The sequence below is a fragment of the Balaenoptera acutorostrata genome, chromosome 1 (assembly GCF_949987535.1).
Source record: "Balaenoptera acutorostrata chromosome 1, mBalAcu1.1, whole genome shotgun sequence".
NCBI classification, from domain to species: domain Eukaryota; kingdom Metazoa; phylum Chordata; class Mammalia; order Artiodactyla; family Balaenopteridae; genus Balaenoptera; species Balaenoptera acutorostrata.
Genome location: NC_080064.1, coordinates 25,316,134 through 25,330,499, shown reverse-complemented (window position 1 = coordinate 25,330,499; position 14,366 = coordinate 25,316,134). Strand labels below are relative to the sequence as shown.

The 14,366-nt window shown below is 51.5% G+C and overlaps 1 protein-coding gene across 5 annotated transcripts in view; it reads left to right on the top strand.

The window, feature by feature from the left end:
* COL16A1 (collagen type XVI alpha 1 chain) overlaps nt 1-8,351 on the top strand; it is a 51,210-nt gene extending 42,859 nt beyond the window's left edge. For all 5 annotated transcript variants that reach the window (XM_057553289.1, XM_057553297.1, XM_057553300.1 and 2 more), the window contains 9 exons: nt 1,973-2,023; nt 2,383-2,472; nt 3,971-4,006; nt 4,567-4,611; nt 5,486-5,674; nt 6,038-6,104; nt 6,845-7,021; nt 7,202-7,279; nt 8,011-8,351. In XM_057553289.1, the coding sequence (XP_057409272.1) occupies nt 1,973-2,023; nt 2,383-2,472; nt 3,971-4,006; nt 4,567-4,611; nt 5,486-5,674; nt 6,038-6,104; nt 6,845-7,021; nt 7,202-7,279; nt 8,011-8,213 (936 nt within the window). In that variant the 3' untranslated portion in view covers nt 8,214-8,351. The remainder of the gene's footprint in view (nt 1-1,972; nt 2,024-2,382; nt 2,473-3,970; nt 4,007-4,566; nt 4,612-5,485; nt 5,675-6,037; nt 6,105-6,844; nt 7,022-7,201; nt 7,280-8,010) is intronic.
* Nucleotides 8,352-14,366: the final 6,015 nt, after the last annotated feature.

Here is a 14,366-nt window from a genome sequence, read left to right as displayed (position 1 = left end):
GGCAAGCTGGTGATGACCCAAAAGAACTGACCGCAGCAGCAGTGCCAGCCGTGTAGAGCAGTAAGGGGCTCTGGGCTCACCCATCCAGCGGTTCCCCGGCTTTTCGCCATTTTCTTATTTTCTGGGCACATTCGAGTTTGCTTATCAAACAAAGATCATTCAGTTATTCAACAAGTAATTATTGAGCACCTGCTCCGTACCAGGCACTGTTCCAAGCCCTGGGCTACGGTGATGAGTGAGATAGACAAGGTCCCCTGATCCCAGAGCTTCCACACAGGCACAACAAACAGATTAACGTGGAAGGATCAGGCGGTGATGTGCTGTCATAGGGAGGGCCTGGGAGGCGACTTTACCGGAGAAGTGGCCTTTGAGCAGAGGCCCGAATGACAAGACGGAGCCAGATGTTGAGCAGTCTGGCGGAAGAGCATCCCTGCAGGGGTGCATCTGCTGCAAAGGGCCTGAGGCAGGAAGGGCTTGGGGAGCCCCAGAGTCAGCGTGGCGGGAGTGGAATCCGAGGAGGGTGTGAGTGGGAACGGGAAAGCTGAGCTGGGAGAGGACGTGATGCAGATGGTGGAGGACCTCGGGGGCATGGGCAGGAGGGGGAGGGCGTGCAAATGCCAGCAGAGGTATCAGCGGAGGGATGATGGCAGTGGAGCTGGTGGCGGTGGACAGATCCCGCAAGTGTCTGGAGGTAGATAGAGGACTTGCTCATGACCTGGATGGGGAGGGGGCAGGAGGCGGTAGAAGGAGAGGAATCAAGGGTGACTCTTGTTCGGCTCGGGCAGCTGGGTGAGTGGGTGGTGTATTTACTGAGAAAGGGTGGCTTGCAGAGGATGTTTATTAAGCAATAATGGCTTTCCCGTCTACTTTACTCATCTGTAACACAGATGACTGCCAGTGGGCGCCTTTGATCAGTGTGACCATGCCGAGCTGGTGGGGTTCCAGAGAGCCCTATTGAGGCTGGCTGTACACTTTCCAGAAGGCTTTTGGAAATGTTAAGAATAGTGCAGAACCCCAAAAAAGGAATTCTCGGGTCCTCAGCACTATTTTTATGGATCTCAAGGTGTCCAGAGACCTTGGATTGGGGACCCCAGGTCTAGCCCTGTCCCCTCCACGTTACAGATGAAAGAAGGAATCACACACTCTGAATTGTGTCCACATCGGAGATCCCCTGGGGGGTTGGGGGTGTGCAGGGTTCCTCTTCCCACCTCTGTCCATCCAGCCCAGCCCCCTGCTGTGTGCCAGTCCCAGTGCTGGACATTCCTGCCTTAGGAGGCTTGAGATGAGTAGAACAGAGCCTGTGCCTCTGGAACTTTCCATCTGGGAGCATGGAGGGAAGTGCTCTGAGAGAGACCTGGGTGCCCTGGGGTTCAGAGAAAGTGTAGCTCTGACCACCAGGGCGGTGACATTTGAGCTGAGCCTCAGGGGCAGGATGTGCAGAGATGGGGCAGGCCGGAGCCCTCCTGCGTGTTTCAGGCTCATGGCCCTCCAGCGGTAGGTGAGCGGCAGGAGACCAGGGAGCTTGGGGCTTCTCTGCGAGGACATTGGAGTTGGTGCTGAGCCCTTGCCCCTCACCCCTGCTGCGCAGAGGAAAGCTCCTGGTCTCTGCTCTTTCCAGAGAACAGAAGGAATGCGGCAGGGGGTGGGGGGGTGTACTCAGAAGACACCCAGGCCCCCGTACCATGTACTTTACGCCCTCTGCACTTGGCTCTGGCTCCCAGATCATCCCCTCCGTGCAGGCCCCAGAGGTACCACTCGGCCTGCGGCAGGCATGAGGGTCTTGTGTGTTCAGGGCCCCCCAGGCCTCAGCTCTGGCGCAGGTCAAATGCAAGAGCAGAAGGAAGGAGGGTTCGGGGAAGAGAATGGAGCAGTCATAACAAGGTTCGGACGTGTTCTTGCTGTTGGTCCTTCGCTGCCTCCGGGGCCTTATTACTGGAGCCTCTTTCCATCCCACTGACTTGGCTTTCTTTAGGGGCCCCCCGGGTCTCCAGGCCAACCAGGCCCAGCTGGGATCTCTGCAGTGGTGAGTGGCGTGCTCCCCTTGTCCGTCCCTCCCTCCCAGGAGTTTGGCCCTGCTCTGCTGCAGGCTCCTCGCAAAGGGAGCCGGTGGGGTGGGGGTGAGGGCTGGAGAGCAGCGTGTCCCCAGCCCCCCTCCTTCCCTGGCATCGGCCTCTCCTGAGTCCAGACATCTCCCTCACTGGCCTGTCATGAAGACCTTTGGAGAAGCCTGGAGGCCATCCCAGGGCCCTTCCCCAAGTTCAGGCAGCGCCACCTCCCTGTGTGCGGCCTTAGGGTGGGGGCCATGGTCCCTGGCGCACAGTGTCTGCCTCTGGCTGCGTGGGGTTCACTCTTCCCTCTCACCATCCCTGTCTTTTTCCCTAGGGCCCGAAAGGAGACCGAGGATCCACTGGAGAAAGGGGCCTTTCAGGTCTTCCGGGCCAGCCTGGTCCCCCTGGACACCCTGGCCCCCCGGTAAGACGCTACATCTTGCGGCACGGCCGGGGGGAAAGGGCCAGTGGGCTTTGTCAGTTGGGCACAGCCCTGCACTTCCGGGGTCTCCAGGGAAGGAGAGGCATTTAGCACAGACGATGGCAGCTCGGAGATTGTGCCTGAGGGTCATGTCCTATTTGGAAAAAAGGACAAGCTGTACAGGCCAGCACTGGGCCGACCACACAGCCAACCGCTGCTTCCCGCCATGCACCGCTGTACAGATCTCCCCACTAGGTGTCGGACAGGGGAGACTGGCCCCTGTTCCACCCCCGCCCCCCTCCCCAGGGGAGCTTGTTGGTAACCACAGAAAACCTGTAAATGTCAGGCACCAGAAACGCTGTGCTACTGCTGGAGCTCTTGCAACAGCTCAGAAATCGCTCCTTAGTTTCAGCTAGAGTTTATACTAAGAGCTGTGATATATTGGTCACTGACAATGTGCTGAATGGTGACCTACGTGCTTGACATTTTGTCATTTAATCTGTACCGCAACCCTATTTAGTAGGTCTGATTGTCCCCATTTTACAGATGAGGAAACCAGGGCTCAGCAAGGTTAAGTAGGTTGTCCAGAGTCACACAGCTAGTGAGTGGAAGAGGCTGCCTGACTCCAGAACTTGTGTCCGGAGCCACTCTGCGACACTTTCTCTTTCAAAGGTTCCAGACAGGTGGCCACATCAGGTGGAACTGACTGCCAGTCTCAGGGATGAAAAATCTCCCCGGGGACTGAGGCAGGGACCCAGGTCTCCTAGCCCCCAGGTCAGGGTGTTTTCCACCCAAGCAGACTTCCTTCTGGGGAGCAGTAGCAATGCCCCTGGGGCTGGTGCCCTGGAATGGGGCGGATGACTGCAGCCCACGCAGGAGTAATCGGTCGGCCCATCTGCCAAGAGGGCCGAGTCCTGCCTCCCACTCATCTGATTCCTGCTGCGGACCCCAGGCAGGCAGGTCCCGCCAACCCTCCATCCCTCCTGCCTACAGGCTCAGGAGCCTCCAGGGTCCCCGGATGAATCCGCCAGTTGCCTTGCAATCACAGATTCCTCTTCCCCAGCATCCCACTAGAAATGGGCAGGGCCCTGGAGGCAGCCTCTCCTGTTTTGGGGAGGGAGCGGACACTGAGGCTGCCCTGGCCGATCTCTGGGACCTCATCAAGGCCAGAGATTCAGAGTTCACATCTTCATTCAGCAAACATTGAACATACACTCAGAGCCAGGGAATGTGCGAGACGCCAGGATCTCAAGCAAAGAGCAGGGCAGGCGCAGTCTGCTCTTCCCCCATAGAGCTCAGTCAGTGGGGCGGCCGGGAGCAGGCTGGAGGGTGGGGTGGGGTCTGAGTTTCCACAGCCTGTGCCTAGAGTGTCGGGGGGAGGTGGGCAGGATCGTGACTCCTTGGTGGAACTGGGGCTGGCCATGCCTGGTGGGCGAGGTGAGGCATGAAATGCCAAGCTGGGTTGGCACTCACCACAGCTCCATTGCTCTCTACTCCCCAGGGTGAACCTGGTGCAGATGGTGCAGCTGGCAAAGAGGTACCGTTGTGCTGGGCTTCTCCTTTTCTCTTGGGGATGCTTCTTCTTGCTCTTAGCTTCGCCCTGACCCCTCTTCATTCATTCAGTAAATGCTCCCTGTATGCACAGACTATCTCTGGACAGATATACAGGAAACCGGGGCCCTTGTTATTCTGGGGAGAGGGATTGGGGACTAGGGGAGAAGGATGAAAGTGAGCCTTGTTTTTCACTCTTTTTCTTTTTTACCATATACTTGGTCAAAAAGAGCCAATAATAATAATAATACTCCAAATAAACATTTCTTGGGCACCAACTCTAGCCAGGCCCTACCTTTCATTCTGATTTCTCACCTCTTTTTGTCTGTGACAAGAAACCCAACCAACAGGATCATACATGGCCACACCACAGGAACATGAGTCTCCCTTCCAGATGTCCCGGCTCTTGCTGGCAGGGAGGTTGGGTGCCCAGTGGACATGGCCTGGGGACCTAACACTGTGGGAGGTCCTATCACAGCACCTGTCTTTCTTGGACAGCTTGGAGACGCTGCCCAGACTTGATCCCTGACTTTTGCTTTCTTCTAGGGACCCCCTGGAAAACAGGGAATCTACGGACCCCCTGGTCCAAAGGTGAGTGGGCACTGGCTGGGTTTGAGAGGAGAAGCTCATGAGTTGATTAAGCCCAACTCTAAGCTCTGACTTTAGCCATGGAGAGGAGACACAGGAAGGCCAGTGGGCAGGGAAAAAAGTGTGCAGAACTTGGAGCAACCTCGTCTCTGACAACTTCTCACGTGGGGCTGTTCCAAGGTTCATTCATTCCTGATTGATTGATTCATTCATTCATTCTGAGAGCATCCGCTTGGCCTTGCTTACCCGCCAGGCCCTCTGTCCTAGCCTTGGGCAAACAGAGGTCCCTGAACAATAGGTGCCCACTTAGTCCAGTCACACTTACACTGGAGCGTGGCAGGTTTTACCGAAGAAGATTAGACATAGCACCATGGGATCAGAGGGAGGGAGCAATCAGCTCAGCCTGGGGCGTCAGGGAGGCTGCACAGAGAACAGGGACATTTCAGCTAAGTAGGAGGAGTGCACCATGGAGAGAGGAGGGGAAGGCAGTCCAGGCAGGGAGGACTAAGACACATGGCCGAGTCAGAATTATAACCAGTGAGGTGTGGCTGGAGGTGCAACGAGGCTGGAGAAGATGTGGTCAGGACCGCATCATGAATGGCCTTGAATGCCTGGCCAAGGAATTCAACCTTTATCCTGAGGGCAGTTGGGAGCCATCAGAATTTCTAAGTAGGGAGTAACAACATGAAAACTGTCCTTTAGAAGGACTGCTTTGGGGGCAGCGACATGGGGCAACCTGTCAAGATCCTGTGGCCACGGTCCAGAGGGAGACGCTGGGGGCCAGGTAGGGGCTGAAGACAGGAGCAGATTGCTGAGACATCGTGAGGGAGGCTTGTCAGTACTCGGCAATGCTGGACTGTGCTTCCTGTCCTTGTAGGGTGACCTGGGACCTTCCGGGCAGAAGGGCCAGGCAGGGGAGAAGGGAAGAGCTGGCATGCCTGGCGGGCCTGGCAAGAGTGGCTCCATGGGACCTTCTGGGCCGCCGGGTCCTGCAGGAGAGCGAGGCCACCCTGGATCTCCGGGACCTGCGGGGAGCCCTGGTCTGCCCGGGGTACCTGGCTCCATGGTAAGGCGGGGAGGCTGGCAGCCATGGGCACTGGCCCACAGAGCAGGCATGCGGGGTAGGGCGTGGACTATTTTAGAAGCTCTTGCTGACACTCTACAGGAAAGAGCATGAGCCCCTTATGGGTGGTTCTTAACTGTGTGGGCGAGTTGAGGGGATTGGGGACCCTTTCCCCAGAAAAATGCACTGACTCGCGAAATGTTTTGTACCACTTTAGGGGGTTAGGACAGTGGGTTAAGTATCTGTGGGAGGCTCCTGGGACCCTTGCCTCCCTCCCCATCCTTTACTTCCATGAAGTCCATCCCCAGGGGAGATGAGCCCCAGGCTTGGAAGTATAATTGAGGCAGGTTTCTTCTCTTTCCTCAGGGAGACATGGTGAATTATGATGAAATCAAGAGGTTCATCAGACAAGAGATCATTAAAATGTTTGATGGTAACTGGCAGCCGGCTGGGTGGCAGTGGGTGCTGCTCGCCCTTCCCAGCTGCTTCTCCACCCCGCCCCGGCCTCCTTTTCCGTAAAGCTCAATATCCTCCTCCCCCCGACCCCTACTTACCTTGCTCTCCCACTTATAGGCATATGCTCAATTAGGCTTCAGCCTTTCCTGTCACCTTCTCAGTTCAGAGACAGAATGATTCCCTTCTGCCCTCCCCAAGCCCCCACTGGAGCAGAGGAGACAGCCGAGAAAATTGATATCAAATGAGTCGCATAGAGTGAGCTCTAAATAAAGGAGCAAGCAGCAGCTCTAAGAAGGCTGCTGTGGTTTCATTTTAAGCTTTTTTTCCTGTTCATTTGTTTGTCCAAAATTGACAGGCTAGGGACTGGGGAAAATGTGGACCTTTCCAGAAGGGGCTAGACATCTTGCTTGGGAAGCAGACCTTGAATGCCAAGCAAGGAGTCTGGACTTTATTCTGAAGCCAGTGGTGAACTCAGGAAGGCCATTGGAGAAGAGAGATGCTGTAATCAGATCTGTGCTTCAGGAAGCTCACGGTTGAGAGCGAGGTGGGGCTAGGGCACAGGAGACCACTTAAGAGATCCACCCACACGTTCCTTGCTCTGACATCCCTCTGAAGAAAGGCTGTCTTGGATTCCATGCTGGGGGCCTGTCTGTAGCATCTGCAGTCGTTCTGAGTCCCTGGGGGGGCCCTGTGACCTGTCCCCGTCCTTTCTTACAGAGAGGATGGCTTACTACACCTCCAGGATGCAGTTTCCCATGGAGATGGCAGCAGCTCCTGGACGACCAGGGCCCCCAGGGAAGGACGGTCCCCCGGGCCGGCCAGGTGCCCCGGGATCACCTGGGCTCCCTGGTCAGATTGGCAGAGAAGGTCGGCAGGGCTTGCCTGGGTTGAGAGGTAGGTCTGCCGTCCGGTTACTGAGGTGCATACCTAGCTCTTGGGGGCAAACACGAGCATTGCATGAGGTCTGTTGTGAATATGGCATTTGCATGTATACGTGTGTTTCAAATAATCCTACTGGGTGTGTCATTGTTCTACTTGGGGATGGGACCTCTTATTTTATTTCTTTTGTTCCAGGATTGCCTGGTACCAAAGGTGAAAAGGGAGACATTGGTGTTGGCATTGCAGGAGAAGTTGGTCTCCCCGGCCCCCCAGGTAGGAAAAGCCAGCCTTTGAGACCATGAATCTGGAGCAGTTGAGATCGCCTTTCTTTACGTTCCTTCTATAACATAGTTGTGTAGAACCTGAAGTAACCACAGGCCTATCAACCATCATTTAGAGTAATGCCACTGCGTGTAAGATACTCTACGAGGGCGTGTGTGTGAGTGTGTGTGGGGAGGGGGGCGGGTGTTGGGGATGCGGTGGAAGACCCAGTGCCTGCCCTCAAGTCCTAACCTGGGCTAGCACCACGCAGTGGAAGAGAGCTAGATGTGGTGGGACCAGGGAATGCAAGTCCAGGTCCTGCTCATCCTCTTACTGGCTCTGTGACCTTGACGAGCCTAAGAGAGAAATGACTAAAGCTTGATAGGCTGGCTCTGAGATGTAGCTTCACCACTTACCAGGTGGGTGACCTCTTTGAGCCTGTGTCCTCGTCTCCAAAATGAGATAATAGTTTCTTTCTCATGGAATTGTTGTGAAGATTCAATGAATAATGCAGAAAAAGCACTTGCCTCGTGCCTGGCACGTGGAAACTCTGAATAAAACTAGCCAGTAGTATTATTGTTATCGTTAAACTAATGTAAGGATCAGATCAGGTCTTCATGAAAATATGGTGTAACCGGAGAAATATTTATCAAATGTAAGGTATTATTTACCATGACTATTATTTTTTCTTTTCTTGTGATCTGGGTTTCCTGATTTTCCTTCTCTGACTCCTTCCTCCCTAGGTCCTCAAGGTCCTCCAGGATACGGCAAGATGGGTGCAACTGGGCCGATGGGCCAGCAAGGCATTCCTGGCATCCCTGGGCCCCCAGGCTCCATGGGCCCACCGGGCAAGGCCGGCCACTGTAGCCCCTCTGACTGCTTTGGGGCCATGCCAATGGAGCAACAGTACCCACCCATGAAAAACATGAAGGGGCCTTTTGGCTGAAATCACCATTTCCATCAGATGAAGGACTCCATTGGGAACAAATGGCTAAAACTTATAGGACTCTGGATGGGTTGTGAATGTTTTGGGTTTTTAATTGCTATTAATATTTTTTTATCAATAAACAAAGAAACAAAACTATCTGCAATCTCACTTCCAGTGGGGCTTCTCTGGGGCTGCAGCTGCATCTCCCTGTCATCCTTCTCTTGTCACTTGGTCCCAGGGTCAAAAGAGGGCATTTCTTTCATCGTCTGTGGTCAACCAGTCAAGCTGTGGGATGCTGCTGTATAGGGGGCCCCCAGCTCAGCTCCCCTCTCCAGATACTTCTGAGTCAACCTTTGGGCCTCTGGACCTTGTGTCCTATCCTTCATGACACACTTCTCCAAGTCAGAGACGGGGCATCGCTCAGCCTCTTCCCATGGGTGAGCCAAAGGCGGGTTTGAAGACCCTGCTTGCAGCTCATAAAGGCCCCTCCCTACTTGCTTCCCTAAAGAAACCAGTGTTTGGTACCCCACCCACCTCTTCTTGGGTGTGACCCAAAGCCAATCCAGGTGCACCTTGGGAACTGCCACTTGCTGCTGAGGTGCATTCATCTGCCTGGCGGCACCTCCAAGCATGCACGGTCTCTTCTTGCTGCTCCAGTAATTCCGTGATTAGAAAGCCTGTGCAAACAGGAGGAACGATAGGCCGCAGCCCCTGGCCCAGGCAACGAGGGACTGCTGCTTCTCCAGGAAATGACATGGAAACTCCTGCCTGTACCAGTGCATGGCCCTGTCACCAGCTCTCCTGGACGGCGCATGACATCTTTTGTTATTCTTTGTTAATCTAGCTCGTGTGGTGCTTTTCCTGTACCTCTTAGTCTAGGACTTCAGAAACAGATTGCATCAGTGCAAAGGGGTCATGGGCAAGCCACGATCAGATCTGAATTCATTGTCCTCAAAGTCCACTGGGACTTTGGTGATCTATCTGCTGCCCCCTTCTCTATATGTAAAAAGGCTAGGAAGAAAAAGAAAAAAAGACAGCAAGTTGAATATTACAGAAACGTTCTATCTCAAGCTTCTTCCTTTTCTGCTTTTCAGATCTCTTGTCCTGATGGGCTGGTTGCTCTGTGAGAAATCAACGGGGCACATCCAGAGGGACTTCCAAAGAAAGCCTTTTTACTGGCCCCAGCTTTCTGGAAGGTTTATTCAAGTTGGATAAACTTCAAAGGGATCACAGAGCAGGCTGAGAAATATACCCAGAGTCCAGATGCTTATCCAAACTGCCTGAAGCCTTCAAACTGGCCGTAAAATCTCTCCTGAGCTGGCGTTTCCAGCACAGTTTTGAAAATTCCCTTCTCCCATTGAGCCCCAAATACCGAGAGCTTTTCAGAACCTTTGCCCTGTTTTTCTTCCTGCCAGGAGCAGAGGTGTGCCGATGGCCAGGGAAATGCAATCAGGCAGACTCCTGAGTACGCCAAGTGCCTCACATGATGTTTCTAGATAAAGGAGGAGCCAATTCTTATTTTATCTCTCACCAGCAATTCTCAGTTAACCCTGATTCTAACATAAAACATTAAAAAGCAAACTCATCCTCTTTGCATTGAAGTAGCAGCCAGTTTTGGACAGCAGATGAGGACAGATGTTAAAGTGCTCCCATTGGAAGGCTAGCTTCCTTTCCACCCAGTCTGTGAAGCACTAACTGATGATGGGCCTCATGATAAGGAGCACGTTGGTGTGAGTAGAAAGAAAGGGAAGCAAGGACCAGCTGTTGAATTGAGCAGGTTGGCTTTGAAGGCCAGAGGGGGAAAATCGCTATGAGGAAACATCAAACTCAAGCCCTCTGAGGACCACCAGGGAACCGATCCTTACAGAGTAAATGATGTTTTCTTCACTTTTCTTCTTGAGTCAAATTCATACTACTCTTAGGGGGTTCTGCGACAGGCTAGGTTTAAGCTTTCATGATTTGAGTGTTTGTCTCCCTGGAGTTTGAAATTGCTGTATTCTCTTGGACCATGAAGAACCAGATGGAAAGCTGAATTTTATAGTCTCTGTTACCATGGTCAGCAAAAAAAAAAAAAAAAATCCATGGATTTTGCTGGTAAGTTCAGGAGCTGGGTAAGCTTTTAGAGAAAGGGAGGAGGGGTGCACCCCTTCCCCTCCTTTCAGGCAGCTCTCTCACTTTCCCGCCTGTCTTCATTTCTTAGTGTATTTATTCCAGGCTTTGAAGGCAACACACAGATCATTCAGATTGGCAATATCTAACTTGATGAGTCCATTTCATCCTTCTACTTTGTGCTCGGAACTGTACCAGGCTCTGGGGATTCAGAGGCAAACTAGACAGATAGGATCCCCCCCTCCACAGTGTCTAGGAGGAGAGCAGAGAGTTAAACAAGCAGTTACAATAACGTGGGATGATGGGGCAGTACCAGGCGCCAGGGGAGTACAGAGCTGAGAGACCTAACCTTGTCTAGACAGAGATCTATGTAGGCAGAGGGAACAGCACATGTCAAGGTCCAGAGATGACTGAGGACAGCACGCTGAGTGATGAGAGACAGTGCATGTGGTTGGAATATGGAGTGAGAGCGGGAGAGACATGGGAAGCAAGGGTTTCACGTGAGGCTCTGTCGAGCCAGGTTTGCCTAACAGGGAACTCTTAATTTGAGAAACCCTCTGCTCTGTAAGATGCAGAAAAGGCTGCTGCATGTTTATTCTGCAGAGAAAAACCCCCGAATTTGATGCCTTCTGGAATTTGTCTTCTTTTCTGTCATAATATTTTTCCCTGTCACAGAACTCAACAAAATCTATTTAGACTCTTCACATGTGGTCCATTAATCCCCCTATAAGACTAGCTCTTTTTGTCGTTGTCCTGAATAGTTTATGGGAATAGAACGTATCAATGCAGCCTCCATATGATCCTATAATGGAAGGGGAGTGTGGCCAATTGTCTGCTGTTCTCATTTTTCTGTTGGTTCTGTGGAAAGCTACAAATCACCCTCTGATCCAAGGCATGCAACTGGAATTTAAATTTTGGAACTGAATCTAGTCAGAATCAAAGAGAATTAATTCCATAATAATTAAGTGGGTATTGGTATTCCTTCTCAGTAAGCAATACTGGAGCTTGGTGCTGAGACAGGAGGCCTAGAGGGAATGACGTGTCTCCATGGGTGGCCATAGTTTCCAGTGGATGGTCCCTTCCATTACCACGCTATGCCTCACCTCTAATGGGTCAACCATGGGGTTTCCATGAACTAAGGAAAGTACTCTGTGCTCTAAAAAGGGCTGGAATCCAAGTTTCCCCCTTTGGCTAAAGCTGGAACAAAAACAGGAACTTCTCCACCCACCTCTGTCTGCTTCAGGTAGCTGAGGTTTTGGAAATGAGTTAATTGTTTTTCAGTCTTTGTAAGATCCTGATCTCCATTTTACCCAGCCCTCTCCAAAATAAACACACCTGGTCCTGCTGCAGGTCTTCCGAGGCACAGCCCTCGACTTGGCTTTGGCTGGTCTCTGACTGCCTGAGAGATGACTTGGATACCCTTGCCCCCAAATAGCACAGACATCCAATAGAATGTCCTCATATGAGCCCTGTGATGGGCAGAGCCCGGGGCTGGGGTGTGAAATTCTCATAGCTTAATCCTCAGCACCTAGAACAGAGCCTGGCAAATGGTGGGAACTCAACAGGTTAATGTTTGTGGAGTAAAATAAGCGTGCCTCACACGGCTCCAGTTTGCAAGCCAGGTGTCACTCTTCTCTCTCCCTTGACCTTCAACCCAGACTGCAGGGCTTCTTCCTTTCTGAGATTTTGCAATTCGATTCCACCAGTTTTTTGAACTGTCTATGTGGGCGGGGGTGGGGGGAGGCTGGTTTACAAAGGTAAAGAAGATAAGACCTACCAACTCCTAAGTACTGAGTAGTTAAAAGGTTGTGGACCTGGCTTCAAATCCTGCCTTCTGCATTTCCTTTTGATAGTTGGGAAGTCACTTAGCCTCTCTCAGCCTCAGCTCCTCATTATAAATGGGTAATAGTATCTATGTCAAAGGACTGTGGTGAAAATGAAACAACACACTGTACTTAGCACAAAGCTTGGCACCTAGTAAGCATTCAATACAGGCTACTACTAATAATAATAACTATAATAGTTATTGAACTCATGCCAGGCACTATTCTAGGCACGGAGGATAGAGGAGTGAATAAGAAAAGGACAATCCTACAATTTACATGTAAACTTTAAAGAGGACAATTCAAGTAATGACAAGTGTTACGAAAGAATGAGACATAGTGATACCATGGATGACTAGAATGTGTGTAGGGGCAATGCTACTGTATTTGTGGTGTCAAAGAATGTCCCCCTCCCCCACCCAAGGAGGAGATATTTGAACTGAGACCTGGATGGCAAGGAGAAGCAAGCCAGTGAAGAGCCCAGGGAATGGCATTCCAGACAGAAGGAAGAGCTAATCCAAAATCTAGAGGGGGGAATGAGCTTGGTACGTTCCAGGGGTGGAGACCAGGCCAGCAAGGTTGGAGCGACCTGAGGACTGCTGTGGCAGGAAGTGGGGCTGCAGACGCAGGCAGGGTCTTGGTTATGTAGGGCCATAAAAGTCATAAGGATGAGTTTAGATGTTCTTATGAGTTATTGGAAGCCTCTGAAGGAGTTTAAGCCCAGGAGTGACATTATCTGATTTATATTTAAGACAATTATTCTGGCTGCCCTGTGAAAAACAGAATGTGGAGGAAAGAGTGAAAGCAGGGATGTAGATCAGGAAGCTATGGTCATGATCCAGGCCACAGATGATGGCGTCTTGGACTAGGGTGACAGTGCAACCCTGGAGAAAAGAGCAGATGTGGGTCTATTTTTGAACTAGAGCACGGGGAGGTGGGAGAGTATGTGGAGAAACAGAGGCCACACAAGAATGATCCTAGGTTTCTGGCCTGAGAGGCTGGGTGGATTTTTGGAGATGAAGGAGAGGAACAGGTTTTGGGAAACATATCAAAGAGAACTCTTGTACAGGCAGGCTAGAATATAGCACAGTGACAGTACCAAGTGCACAGGGAGGCAGGCGAGAGCGTGGCCAACTCTGGAGCTGCGGGGAATGTGGGACGGCTAGGTGCAGGATGGGACTGGAACTGAGCTTTGAAGGACTGGACTTGGGAGGGCTGCTGGTTCAGGGAAAGGAGTGGTTTGAGCACAAGTCTGGGCATGAACAGGTGTCATAAGCTCATTTTTCAGATCTCTTTACATATTGGTTTCTGACAGCTGAGGAAACTGAGACTCAGAAGTTAAATCACTTGCCCAAGGTCATAGACTTAGCAAGTGGTAAAATCAAGATCCCTGTTCCAAAGAAAGGGGGCTGAATGGTGGAACTGAACACAGGAGTACAGAGCAGCAGACAGCAGGGACTGTAAGACAGGATTGAAAAGGTGAAGGTTGGGCCAAATTGTGAAGGGCCTGGGGTGACAGTGCAGAGGCTGGGCCTTATTTTGCAGGTGTAGATGAAGAGGAGCCATTGTAGGTTCTCCCGTGGGCAAGCAGCATGATCAGCACTGTGATTTTGAAAAGTGCCTGGTGTTGACTGAAAAAAATCCACAACATGAGAGTTGTGAGTTAAGTTTTATTCGGGGAAAAATGAGGACTACAGCCCAGGAGACAGCATTTCAGATAGATCTGAAAAACTGCTCCAAAGAGACTGGGGGGAAGGTCAGTATATATGTGATTTTGGTGAAGGGGGAGTACACACAATCAAGCACATATTTCTTGCAGAAGGTTACTGCTAGTCATGAGAGGCAGATGCCACCATGGAGGATTTTATGCTTTTCTAGATACGAGGACATGAAGAATTGGGCTCATAAAATCGTCTCCTGAAAATATCTATCTGAAAACCTGTTCTGCCAGTTTTTCCCAGAGCACAGAGTGCCTTATTCCTGATCTCCACTCTGAACTCCTTTCAGGGGGTGTTGAAGGTCAGCAGCTACAGCAGCTCTTAATTTGATCCTTGTAGAGGTAGATGGCAAGTGCCAATCTGTAGGTGACACTGGCGAGATGGTTAGATGGGCCAGAATGGAAAGCACCTCATAACACTATTAATTAGTTTATTTTTAAAAACTACAGGTCCTGGAGATATAATGACAAGCAAAACCAGACACAATCTGTGCCCGCATGTAAGAACTAACAAATTAAATA